Source organism: Lepisma saccharinum, chromosome 25, assembly GCF_977018435.1.
Source record: "Lepisma saccharinum chromosome 25, izLepSacc3.1, whole genome shotgun sequence".
NCBI classification, from domain to species: Eukaryota; Metazoa; Arthropoda; class Insecta; order Zygentoma; family Lepismatidae; genus Lepisma; species Lepisma saccharinum.
Window position 1 is genome coordinate 35,776,089 of NC_139253.1, and position 12,457 is coordinate 35,788,545.

Genomic DNA, 12,457 nt, shown 5'->3' on the forward strand with positions numbered 1-12,457 from the left:
ATCAAAAGTCTGTAGCAGTTTTACGGAAACAGTTGTGCATGCAGCAGTAAGACGTCAAAAAACCCAATACCTCAAGTGGTGACAACTTGTGTACTACATTCACTACACTAGTTGTTACAACAGGACTATAATAATAACCCATAGCTCTACAGCCCGTGAGGGCCTTGGCTTACCTACCGACTGCTGGTCTCCCTCCCACACTGTTCCTCCGTCCAGGCACGTATCCAGAGGGGGGGCTTAGGGGGCTCGAGCCCCCCCCCGAAAGTTTTAGGTTTACACTAGATAAAATGAGGATTTTGGTTTCTTGTGGTGTGAAATAAAATAATGTGACAATAATTTAAGGAAATAAATAATTATCGAGGCAAGACGGAGAATGTTCCGTAACCCTGTTATTGATAATAGCACGTATCCAAGATGGGGCACAGGGGGCTCGACCCTCTCCCCAGGAAATTTTTCAGTTTACATTAGATAAAATTAGGTTTTTGGCATCTTGAATAATGTGAAAATAATGTAGCCTAAGGAGAGAAATAATTATCGAGGCAAGACGGAGCATGTTTATACCCCTGTTATTGTTAATAGCATGTATCCAAGGTGGGGATGAGGTGGCTCGAGCCCCCTCTCAGGAAATTTTTCAATTTACACTAGATGAGATTAGATTTTTGGCGTCTTCAAAAATGTAAAGATAATAAATTTATAAATCTGAGAGAAATTATTATCGAGACAAGACGGAGAGCGTTCTATAACCTTATTATTGTCAATAGCACGTATCCAAGGCGGGAATCGGGAGGCTCGAGCCCCCTTCAGGAATTTTTTCTGTTTACACTAGATAAAATTAGGATTTTGGCTTATTGAATAATGTGATGATAATTTGGGAGAAATAATTATCGAGACAAGACGAAGAATGTTCTGTAACCCTGTTATTGTTAATAGCACGTATCCAAGGTGGGGTTGAGGTTGCTCGAGCCCCCCCCCCCCCAGGAAATTTTCTATTTTACACTAGATAAAATTAGGTTTTTGGCTTTTTGAATAATGTGACGATGATTTAAGGAGATAGAAAATTATCGAGGCAAGACGGAGAATGTTCTATAACCCTGTTGTTGATAATATTGCACGTAAACTTTTCTTACGCTTTCGGTGTTGTCGCAGCGCACTTGAGCACTATGTAGAGACTTGTCAGCATTTGGAAGCTGCACAACAAAGGTAGCACCACACGTAGGGCGATTCGTTGTAATTTCTAATCTCTGGAAAGCGGGAGAGGGAACGTTCTTGAATGAGAGAAGGAGTCGAAGTACTGGCAATATTAACGAATCGGGGCCTCAGAGTAGTGCTAGCTGGGTCCGAGGGCCGAAGAGATCAAGGCCTCTCTCTCTCTAAAGTGAATATTTCAGCAGTACCGGATACTGGATTGGTTTATTAAAACAGAAATAAGCTGCATAGATCAACTGAAAATCAAAGTTTTGAGTGATGATTTAGTTTTGCCAGAACTAAATTTCGTATATGCAGTCCGAGAATTTCATGGTAAAAAAAAAAAAAAAAAAAACAACTTTTGTTTAAGCCTACTGGGTTCGAAACACATTCAAACACTTAACTACCATAAAGAGAGCCGAAAATTTTATGAATGTCGAGAAGAGAAAGGAAGATGTTGCATATGTAGACATTTTAGGTGGAAATTGCAGGCTCTGCCAGAACCCGAATCAGGGCTCTACCAACTGAGCCACCTAGACTTCAACCGATTTTTCGTTAAAATGTCTACATAGTACATATCCTGTGTATATCAAATCGTAAGGTGTTGCCTGTAGTGAACAAGCACAGAAAATATAGGAGAGAGAAGAAAACTGAGGAGCATTCCCATCGGTTGAGGTGAATTTTTTTCTGTGGTCAACAAGAGCTACTACTTCGAGGTGACAATGACAGTAGCCTAATAAGGGAGATTTCACACCGTGTCGCCTGAGGATTTCACAAGTCGAAATTAGGTTTGTGCGGCCTTTTGTGTCGCTACAGTGTGAAATACTCGAGAATTGTCTGCGTCCGGTTCGCAGCCCACAATTTGAATCTCGCGTTGTTGAGTGGATTGTCCATCCCTTGCATGTGTAACAGCTTCGTAAAAACACTCAAAGACACCATAGCCTAGATGTTTTTATGCCAGATGAGAAGAAATGGACAAACACACATACCGAGATGGTTCCGGCACAGAATGTTAATGCATGTAAACAGAGGAGTCGAGTGGTAAAAAATGTTCCGATTTCACGTTCTGATTAAAATGACAACCTTACAGTGGCGACGATTTAAGGGATAGTTGCTCCCCATTTTTTATTTTCTTGCCTCAACATTATGGCCTCTTAATGTTAAGCCTTATCTGCTAAGAGAAAGTAAACTTTCCTTGCACCGCACTCCGCTACCCCCCCCCCCCCCCCCACCTTTTTGGAACCCAATTGCCACCACTGGTCTTGAACATACAATTGTGAGGTTCTTACTATACCCCTTAAAAAATAGTGTTGAGCCCCCCCGAAAGGAATTCCTGGATACGTGCCTGCCTCCGTCACCTGTTGTAGCGTGGAGATCTTAGACCAGTATTGGAGTGTCGGGAAATCAGCCCGACGAGCCCCCAGCCACAACAGGACTATACTTCCCCACAATAATCACATTCATATGTCTTGTGGTTCATTTGTAAGAACACAAATTAGGCTGAAGTTTAATTTGAAATGTTAGGTTAAGTTTTTTGAAAACAAGAATAATTTTCCTGTTACGGAAATACTACCACTAAGAGTAGCATAATTACAGTGTAACATGAACAACATGTAATTATGGCACTAAATATTGTCTACTTACATCTTTACTGCACTTCAATGAAATATTTTCTTCTTCCATAAAACTCGTAACAGCAACAGCCAGTCAATGTGAGCTTCTAACAAGATTTCCACAGCAGATAAGAGCGTTTCAGTGTTCCGATAATATGCTTGCTGCCACGAACAATAACTTCAATGCTATGTAAAATCATATGTAAATACTATACAATATATATTTTAACTGTACTCATGAAGTAAAGTTAAAATAATTTGTACAATATTTACTAAAAGGAATTGTAATCACAAGACACAAGATGACCAGCACGCTATAGAAACACCAATCTACTAGATGTCGCTACCTGTTCATTCACGTCACAGATGCCAAGCAGACCACATGCATAGAGGGGCGATGAATACTGCGAGCCAGTTTGGTACAGTGGGATCCATGAGTATTACCTTGCAAATTGTCCATCACCATGTTCGTGCACTTTATTTGACCCAATAAGAGCTTCAAGAATTAAAAGAAAACTCAAAACAAGCTGTCGACAAGTTCTGCCTTCTGCACCAGCACACATAAAAATCCATCGCTTAAAAACACATAGGATGTAAGAGAAAAATTAATGAAAATAATCATGGACAATTTGCACGGTAATACTCATGGATCCCACTGTACAATGTCATGTCAAATTGGAAGTAACACGAATGACTTTTCACTGTTTCTACAGGCCTATTAGATGATTTAATAAAGTATATTTACATAGCGAGAGTTCGGCAGTGAACGTATCATAAAGGGAAATGTTTATTAGCCATTGCTATGCCATATAAATGCATAGAGCAAACTACGCAGTATGATTAAAATTTGACAACAGTATCTCATTCTGATTGTAGGCTATTCACAGAGCTATGAGCCGAACCATGGATTAGTTAATTCCTGATAGAGCCTGACACGTAATTAACTGACAAAGTAAGTTAAGTTAACGTAGACCACATGCAATCAACAGCATTTAGAAAATGTCGGAAGATCAGAATTTAGGGAAGCTACTTACAGGCACATATCTAGAAATATGTTTCGGGGAGGGGGGGTCCGAACCAAGTAACTCAGGAATAATAATGTATGTATTAAAATAATTATATTAAGTCAAATTAATACTAAATACAATGTATAAATTAATAGTATATTATTAGGGTCCCGGGTTCGATTCCCGGTGGAGGCACATAGTGGTTCGGATCCCACTTTAAACTGTAGGTCCAGTCCCTATTAGCCATACTGTGCATAAAGTGGTCTTAAAACACCAACTCAATCAATCAATCAATCAATAATAGTATATTATTATTACATGAATAGGTGCCTCCCCGATGGCGCAGTGGTAGCGTCGTCGCCTTGTTATCAAGGGGTCCCGGGTTCGATACCCGGTGGAGGCACAAGTGGTTCGGATCCCACTTTAAACTGTAGGTCCAGTCCCGATTAGCCTTACTGTGCATAAAGTGGACTTAAAACACTAAATCAATCCAATCAATCCAATACATGAATAGGTAAAAACGGTATAACAGCGCATATTCATTACGTACTAGCTTACCTGTAGTTAAGGTCGGAATAATTTATTTAAAAACAAGTGCCCTGGCAATGAAATTAATGTCCAATAGATGAAGAATTGAATATTTATTGAATAACAAAAATGATGTTAGATGCAGTTGGAGAAAAGTAAAGTTTCTGGCTAATATTTTATGCATGTTATTATGAGCAGTAATGTGCATATATCTTCTTTGTTATGTCATTCAAACCAGTATGATCCAAATATAATTCTAGCCTTCCAATAGGTTCAGAGGAAATTAATAACCATTGATTATACAACAAATGCTAAACGAGTACATTTTCATTATTTAATATTAGTACTTGGTAAGTCTTTCGGGTTGGGAGGGGGTCCAGACTCCTTAAATAGTCCTTGCTGTCCTTCAAAGTCATATGATCCAAATATAATCCTTGTCTTCCAATAAATGCTAAACAAGTATATTTTCATTATTTAATATTTGTACTTGGTAAGTCTTTCGGGGGGGCCGGAACCCCTGGACCCGCCCAAAATACATCCTTGGCTACTTAGTATTTGGAGAGGGAACATAACTTCTGGATTTACAATTACGTATATCAATTGGTACATAGGGGAGGCATGTTCCCCAATACTATTTTATTTGTTTCTAATTCGGTGTGTCATGAAAAGAACCAAACGTTTTAAAGGGGAGAGAAGAAGAGATATTAAGAGGTAAATCATAAGATTAAGGAAGAGAAGTCAGATGGAAGAAAAGGAAAGAACAGAGAAAGAAAGAGAAATGAGGAAGCGAGAGAGAGAGAAAAAGAAAGAAAGAGAAAACGAAGAGTATTCATTAAAGAGATGAAAAATAAATGAGAGAAAGAGGGGAGAAATAAAAGTGACAGGCAGAGAGAAAGAGAAAGAAAGAAAGATAAATGAAGAAACGAGGCAAAGTTGGAGGGGGAGGACAAAGGAAAGAAATATATAGTAAATAGAGGTGAGACAGAAGGATGGGGGAAGAAAGAGAGAGGAGGAAAAGATAGAAAGTGAGACAGAATAAAGGAAAAAAGAAGCCAGAATCCGAAGGAAACGAAAGAAAATACGAAGTAGGAGTAAGCACGTTGTAAATGTTAAAACTGAAGAAAAAAGATACAGAAAAAGGAATGCAAATAAAAGGGAGAAAAAATTTCCTCCCATTACAGGGGAAGTCACGTGTCCCTCCTTAGTCCTTCCTGTGGAAGACCACGTTACCCGTATTTATTGAGTTTTGTGCCCTATCCTATATCAGGTTATGAAAGAAAACCTTCTATAATTGCTTATTAACTATAACAGAAAAGAATTTACTTTCCCAACCAAATTGTATGATTATCTAACATTTCCTAAACTCGCAGTAAAAGACTATACTACTTAAAAGGATACTTAATGTCAAGTGGACTGGAAAATAGTGTTAAATAACACGTTATATAATAGAAAGGTCAAAAACGTACCGATTGCTTAACCATGAATGGAAGGAAGAGCTTTATCATATGCCATTCAGTAGTAAGGAAAACACACAATCGTTATCAGCTATTTCCCAATGATAAGCTCACTCACTGCAACATATTGTTCCATTGAGAAATATGTAAGGCAGTCTTGCTGAAGAAATAATACACATACATACATGTATGTACACATACACGTATGCACACACACACACACACACACACACACACACACACACACACACACACACACATACACACACATATTAATGAAGCGTGTTAGCACAATTGTCTGACAAACCCAATCTTCAAATACCAGTTATACACATTAGAGTTCATTGTAACTAGACTGAATGTCTTTTTTAATAATAATAATAATAATAATAATGTAGGTAATGTAGGGGAGGCCAGGCCAAAACAATCATTCGTGATTTCTGCTCGGTTAGTGGTACTATCATGTGGGCAATTCATGCACTCGTACTACCTCTTCAGTTGAGGTGAATGACTGTCGGCGAGAATTAGTTTCGCTTGTTTAAAATTTACAACAAAATATTATTATAAGACCTCTTGATGCAAGGGAAGTGATGATTTTTCATCACTGTATGTAGAGAATAGTAACTCTGAAAACAATCACAAATATTTAAGTGTTTGAAACATACAATATGGTTATTTGCATATGCTTTATCCTTACTATTCAATATGCCGTTTTGTCGTGGTATTGTGTTTTCTGTGGTAACAGCAATTAGGGCATAATGAGCCCTGCGACAGTTCTGAAAGTAGGCTAATAATAATAATAATTCAGAGTGTATTTACTGTATTGATACCTTCTGTTCATGGTGAAGGTTTTATTATGTGTTAGATGTGTAAAAATGAGCTCATGAACAATGTTGATTTGATTGATTGATTTGTTGTTTTTAATTCCACATTATGCACAGATAGGCTAATTGGGACTGTAACTACAAATTAGAGTGGAATCCGAACCACTGTGCAATCTGCCTCCACCGAGTATCGAACCCGGACACAATCATGAACAATATGTTGGAGAGGATGATGACCAGGGAACGTATTTATATGTAGTAAAAATGTGCTAAATTTGTAAATACATATTTAACTATTTTCACCAAAATATGGAGTTAAATATGAACTTAAAATTGTAAAAGATTGCCTTTTTAAACGAGTTACATAAAAAGCAGTGCACTTACATTGACATTAATTGTAAAACAACACAACATTTGTTTAAATTTTTCTGATTCCAAAACAATCAATATTTTTTGTTGTAAGTGTTTCAACGTGAATTTCCTTCTGTTGTCTCTCTAAATGGATTTATATCAATTAAAACTACATTCAATAGTACTAGAAGGAAAGGAAGTGTATTTCAAATTTGTCATTTATTCGCAATAAATTCACCCAACTCTTTCCGTCACACGGGGACATGTAGTTATTGCGCGAATATGGAGTATATGTTGAGAAATGTCCTGAAATATGGAAATAATATGTAAAAATAACTAAAATATGTAAAATATGAGCCAAAACCTAATATATGTACAATGAAAACTGAATTATTTGAGTCTACATGCCATGATGCTCAAAGACAATTCAAAATATAACTGAAACCCGTTTCCTGATGATGACATTGACCTTATTTGTGAACTCTGTAAGTTATACATAAAAATTCACTCAAAGCCCAAGGAAGGTAAATGAATAAAGTTCTACAGCTGTTTATTTTTAATTTCTAAATTAACATTTTAGTTTTCTAATTCTCGACAAGGCATTTACGTTGTTGTAACATACCTAAGAAACGGTGAATCATATTGCCCCATACACTCGGGGCAAAATCATCATTTGCATCATCTTATGTTTACCTTTTCTCTGTCTTATATTTCCGATTTAAAATTTCCAAACCAATTCTAAGTAATAGTTAAGATATGCACCAAATCATAATGTGTAATAGTCTTCATTGTATTGCAATGTTTATGCGAAATATGGTTTAATATACCTTAGACTTAGAGGGATGATTTTGCCCTGGTCTCCCCTATTTATATTGGTGGAAAAAATGTGTATCTTGTATAACTCTATTTTAGTCTCGAATATTGTCTTACCTGCATTAACAACGAAAGGTAAATTCATTTACATTATCGTTAGCATGAGAACTAGCGGGTTAACTACCTTCTTCTCTTGTGGAAAGGGAGTGATGGCTCTCTTTGTAGCTATCGGCCGCTAGGTTTATTGTTAGTTGATAGACGTCTTGTAGGTGCCTTAATTTTAGAGGTCAAGATAGAGGGACTCTATCACTATTTATTGCTATGGTGGTATCGAGACGAGACTTGACAGGGTGGTCTCGTCTCGTGTGAGAGAAATTTTGTCTCGCTCTCGGTCTCGCATCGATTCAAAAACAAAAACTCGTATCTTTCCCGTCTCGGTTTCATCATGAATTGTTTATTTCAGCAAACTCATATCTCTTCAAATCCGCATGTTGTGGAAACCATAAAAAAACATCCTACTTTTGCAGCAAAGTTGCTATGTAATAAAAATATATCAATTTAAAGAGTAACAATAAGAACAATAGTGTAGTGTTATATCGATTGTATATACACATACGTACATATTTTGAATCTATAGAAAAACTTAATATCGTCAATATTGAGTTTCTGGAATAAATTATTCATTAAGTATGTAACAGCACAATCATTCACAGTGTATAAAGTTTTATTTTTGTTTGACGCAGAGTCTTGATGCTACCAATCCTCGAAAAACATAATTTTATTTTGAATATATGAAACCATTATATATAAGTTCATAGTTTTAAATAAAGGATTAGCGTTGCAATTACCACAAACAAAATATGTGACCTATCTATAAATAATCAGGTAGATATCTGCTTCATATGTCTGAATAAGTCCCATACTAAATTAATTTACCGAATTTCGGACGCAAAGTCTCGTTCTCGTCTCGATCTTGTTGCGATGCCATGGCTAATGATACCACAATCAAAAAAGGAAGAAAGTATCAACAGGATTTAAATAGAGAATTTTTTTTTACTGAGAGAAGGATATAAATTTTGGCTTGATTGTCACATGTAAATAGTGCAATGGGACTTTATTCCATCGACCAGAACAGCCGCCAAAAATGCATAGGCTATATGATTCATTTTTGTGTCATTTCACCTGTCAGGAATTTATTTTCATTCACCTACGTGCATCATTTAAATACTCTTTTATTGTGCTAACCGAGTTAAAAAAGTATGGACTTTTTTGTCAATATCACATTTTAGTTTCTATCTGTTTATTATGAATGTAAGAATGCAGTAGAATGTGTTGGTGTGTAGAGAAGAATGTTGAAAAATAAACACAACGTTTTTAATGAAAAGAAACCAATAAAGACGTTAAAAATTAGTTCAAGATAAATAAAACTGTGTAAAAATAATAGTGATTGGTTTGGTTTATTTTACTTCGCTTTTCTGCCACTTTTGGTAAATCGCGAAGATGAGGATGGGCGAAAATGTGATGGAATTGATGAAGGGACACTTCCATGACCGGGCCGATATTCGAACCCGGGACCCGTACAAAAATAATAGTGATATTGGACTGGTACAGTACATACAAGAAAACAAGTATCTGAACTTATTCAGAATAATCACGTATGGAAAAGAAAAAGCACAAACTTATAAAGAAATGTAAACTGAGCACTGATGAAGGGCGCACACAAGAAGTTTAAAAATTGCAAAATTTTGTTGAAAATAGTTTTAACACTTCAAGACAAAACATTAATCTTCTCTAACCCTTTTATTTTATGATATCTGAAGCCACTGGCGTACGCAGATTTTTTTCAGAGGGGGTGGAACTGTACAGTATAAAATATTCATAATTACCAATTTTAAGCTTCGTCTTCAAAGTTGATCAGGACAAAAGATGGTATTCGGGGGTCATTTTAAGTCGATGTTTAAGCTAACACTGGTTGTCCCGAATTCTTGACTGCTTTCACTTGAAAATGTTGATTATCTCAAAATTTCGGGAGTAGCTGTAGCTCCATCAGCCACCCCTCTGCGTACGCCATTGGCTGAAGCTATGTGTACATTCTCGATGCACGAAAGAGAGAGAGAAATATGAATTTACATGTGAATTGACGCTCTTTTATTACAAATATGGAGCAAGAGGGGGGTTTACAGGAACCCCACAAACCCTTTGGAAACGCCACTGGTAAGGAGTGATTCTTGTATACATCACTTCTGCATTCTTCGAAGACTAGAGGATAATTTTATTCGCAAAGTTCATGTTGTTACCCCCTCCTCCCTCACATCAAGTCCCATTTTCTAAAGTTCGGTAAACTCTCTTATGGAACTTTTTTTTAAAAAGATTAACTGTTAGAAGTACTGGATAGATTCCTTATTTTATACCTACCTTTCGAGCTAACCCATTTTCTCTGGGCATCCTGATGGAATTATAATATTGTATTTGTATTTTTGTTCCATTACGTCCAATTTCTTCCAGTTTTGCGACTATGAGGATGTGTGATAATTAAATAATATTGATGTCCATGACCAGTCCGGGAATTGAACCCGGGAACTTCGGTGGCCATTGAAAGTCGACAAGATAACGCGCTGGCAACAGAATTGTAATGAACTAAAATATATTTCATTTATCGACTGTCATGCACATAAGCTTTATTTCATTTATTTCTCTCTCTACAATCATATGATGAAGGGTGTCACTTTCCAAGGGGGAAAGTGCATTGCAAGAAATAAATTTTCAAATTTTTCACAACAAAATTTTTCTAGGCACATTATTACAAATTCTAATTGATTTAACATATTTTCCTTTAATTCTTGTATAAAATATATTTTTACACTTCTAGATCTACTTTTCTCTTCTTTGATAACTATTGTATGTCGATTTTGATTTAATCCCCAGACCCATTACATTATATGGAAGAAGTGGATTAAAATTATTTCTAATTTCCTTATTCCAATCAATAGAGGTTTGCATTTTTTTCTTACGCTTTAATCTGATTCTGGCGGGGACCGTAAATTTGACGCTGCCTCAAGGATCACAATGAAATCAATTCTTTATTGACATCACAAACAAAAGGACGCTTTGAAATATTTATCCCTGAATTTTCAAAAGGAACAGTGAAATATGTTCTGTTTCAGAAGACTTGCGATTCTTGCGGGCATACCATTCACACTCGCGTAAGCAAGTTACCCTGCCCACCTGTCCTTTGCTCTATGTACGCTGCATCGCAGAAAGCGACTCATTAACAACTAAGTCTATGCCGCCATTTTGACTTTTATATCCGTCCGCCAGCATCCTAACCGTCGAAATTTAGATAATTTCTGTAGCATAGTCCCTTGATAGTATAAATATGTTCAATATGTATAGGAAACATTTATCTTACTTTCCATTTACAATATAACAGTACGCTCTCTAATGTATATCTCGTAAATCACGAACTATATTTTTGTATGATCAAGTTACAGATTGGTAGGTTAGTAGTCCTTCCCATTTCCTGTGTGTTGAACTAGTGGCTCATGAATTGTATGTGCCTCAAAGATGGTGGAGAGTACAAACAAATGGAGGAAATTTAGGGTTTTTTATCGTGAAAAACATGACAGAGGGATATGAAGAGTAAGTACTGCGCTTTTCTTCTTTGTTGTGTGACTATTTGTGTGAAGAGGAGGGTCGATAACTGGGCCAGGTCATCGCATGTCTACTGCTCGCCTCCATTTTCCCGGAGTTTTCGTGCTGTTGGTCCGTTATTGTTAACATATTCTTCACTATACTATGAAGCTATCATATATGTAGGTCTGCAGGGTTTTTTCGGGTTTATATTTATTGCATTTTCCCAGAAAATTTGTTGACAAATGTGATGTATGAAGTGCACTCGGAAAAGTGGTACGCTTTGCCATTACGAAATTCTTTGACAGTAAAGAAATCAATGGGCACAAAGTTTCATTCATAACTGGCAAGTGGCAGTAGGATCAATCAAGCGAATGAACAAGGCAATCGGTTACTTATGCGGAAATATAGGAGGGGAGTCAAATGTAAGGGAAGTTGCAATTTTTCTAAAGCAAGAAGCAGCGAAATTATTGAACCTTTGAGATTACTATTTATTGCAATATTATTCTTTTCTTGTTTTCCGTTTTTTAAAGTTCTAACTACTACGTAAAAGGTGAAATCGTATGGGTTACACCTTCACAGCTTGCTTTTCTGTCAGGAAGAAATTAATTCAGCAACAAATGCACGGGGCGATGAACATGTTGAACAACGAACTAATTATTTAAATAAGTATAGTTAATTTCCTGCGTACATCTATTTTAAAGTGGGAAAACAGCATTTCAAAATATTAACCATGCGCTGTTAATTGCAAGTACTGGTACGAACGGTTTTGCAGAGGGGTGTGTCTTCTGTTAATGTTTACTTCAACTCTTGCTACAGTCGTGTGTAATGTTTTCAATATTTGATTAACGTCTATCATTTAGTTATATTGATATCTGATAAGAAACTGCAAAATTTTCACGATAAATTGACAGTACGTTCCTAATTGCTCGTTGGTCATATTAATTAGATTGTTTAAATGAGGTTTTTCGGAAATTTTTGATCAAAATTACATGATCGTATATTTATTAATACTTTTTCTTAATTGGAAAAACAGATGCCCGAGTAAGTTT

The 12,457-nt window shown here is 36.4% G+C and overlaps 1 protein-coding gene across 4 annotated transcripts in view; it reads left to right on the forward strand.

Annotated features, from left to right (window-relative positions):
* The first annotated feature begins 11,302 nt into the window (after positions 1-11,302).
* Spred (Sprouty-related protein with EVH-1 domain) overlaps positions 11,303-12,457 on the forward strand; it is a 31,633-nt gene continuing 30,478 nt past the window's right edge. For 3 of the 4 annotated variants that reach the window (XM_083111237.1, XM_083111239.1, XM_083111240.1), the window contains exon 1: positions 11,303-11,414. In XM_083111237.1, coding sequence (XP_082967363.1) covers positions 11,395-11,414 — 20 coding nt within the window. In that variant the 5' untranslated portion in view covers positions 11,303-11,394. Of the gene's footprint in view, positions 11,415-11,530; positions 11,588-12,457 lie in introns of those variants that run through there. The other variant, XM_083111238.1, reaches the window with a different exon arrangement.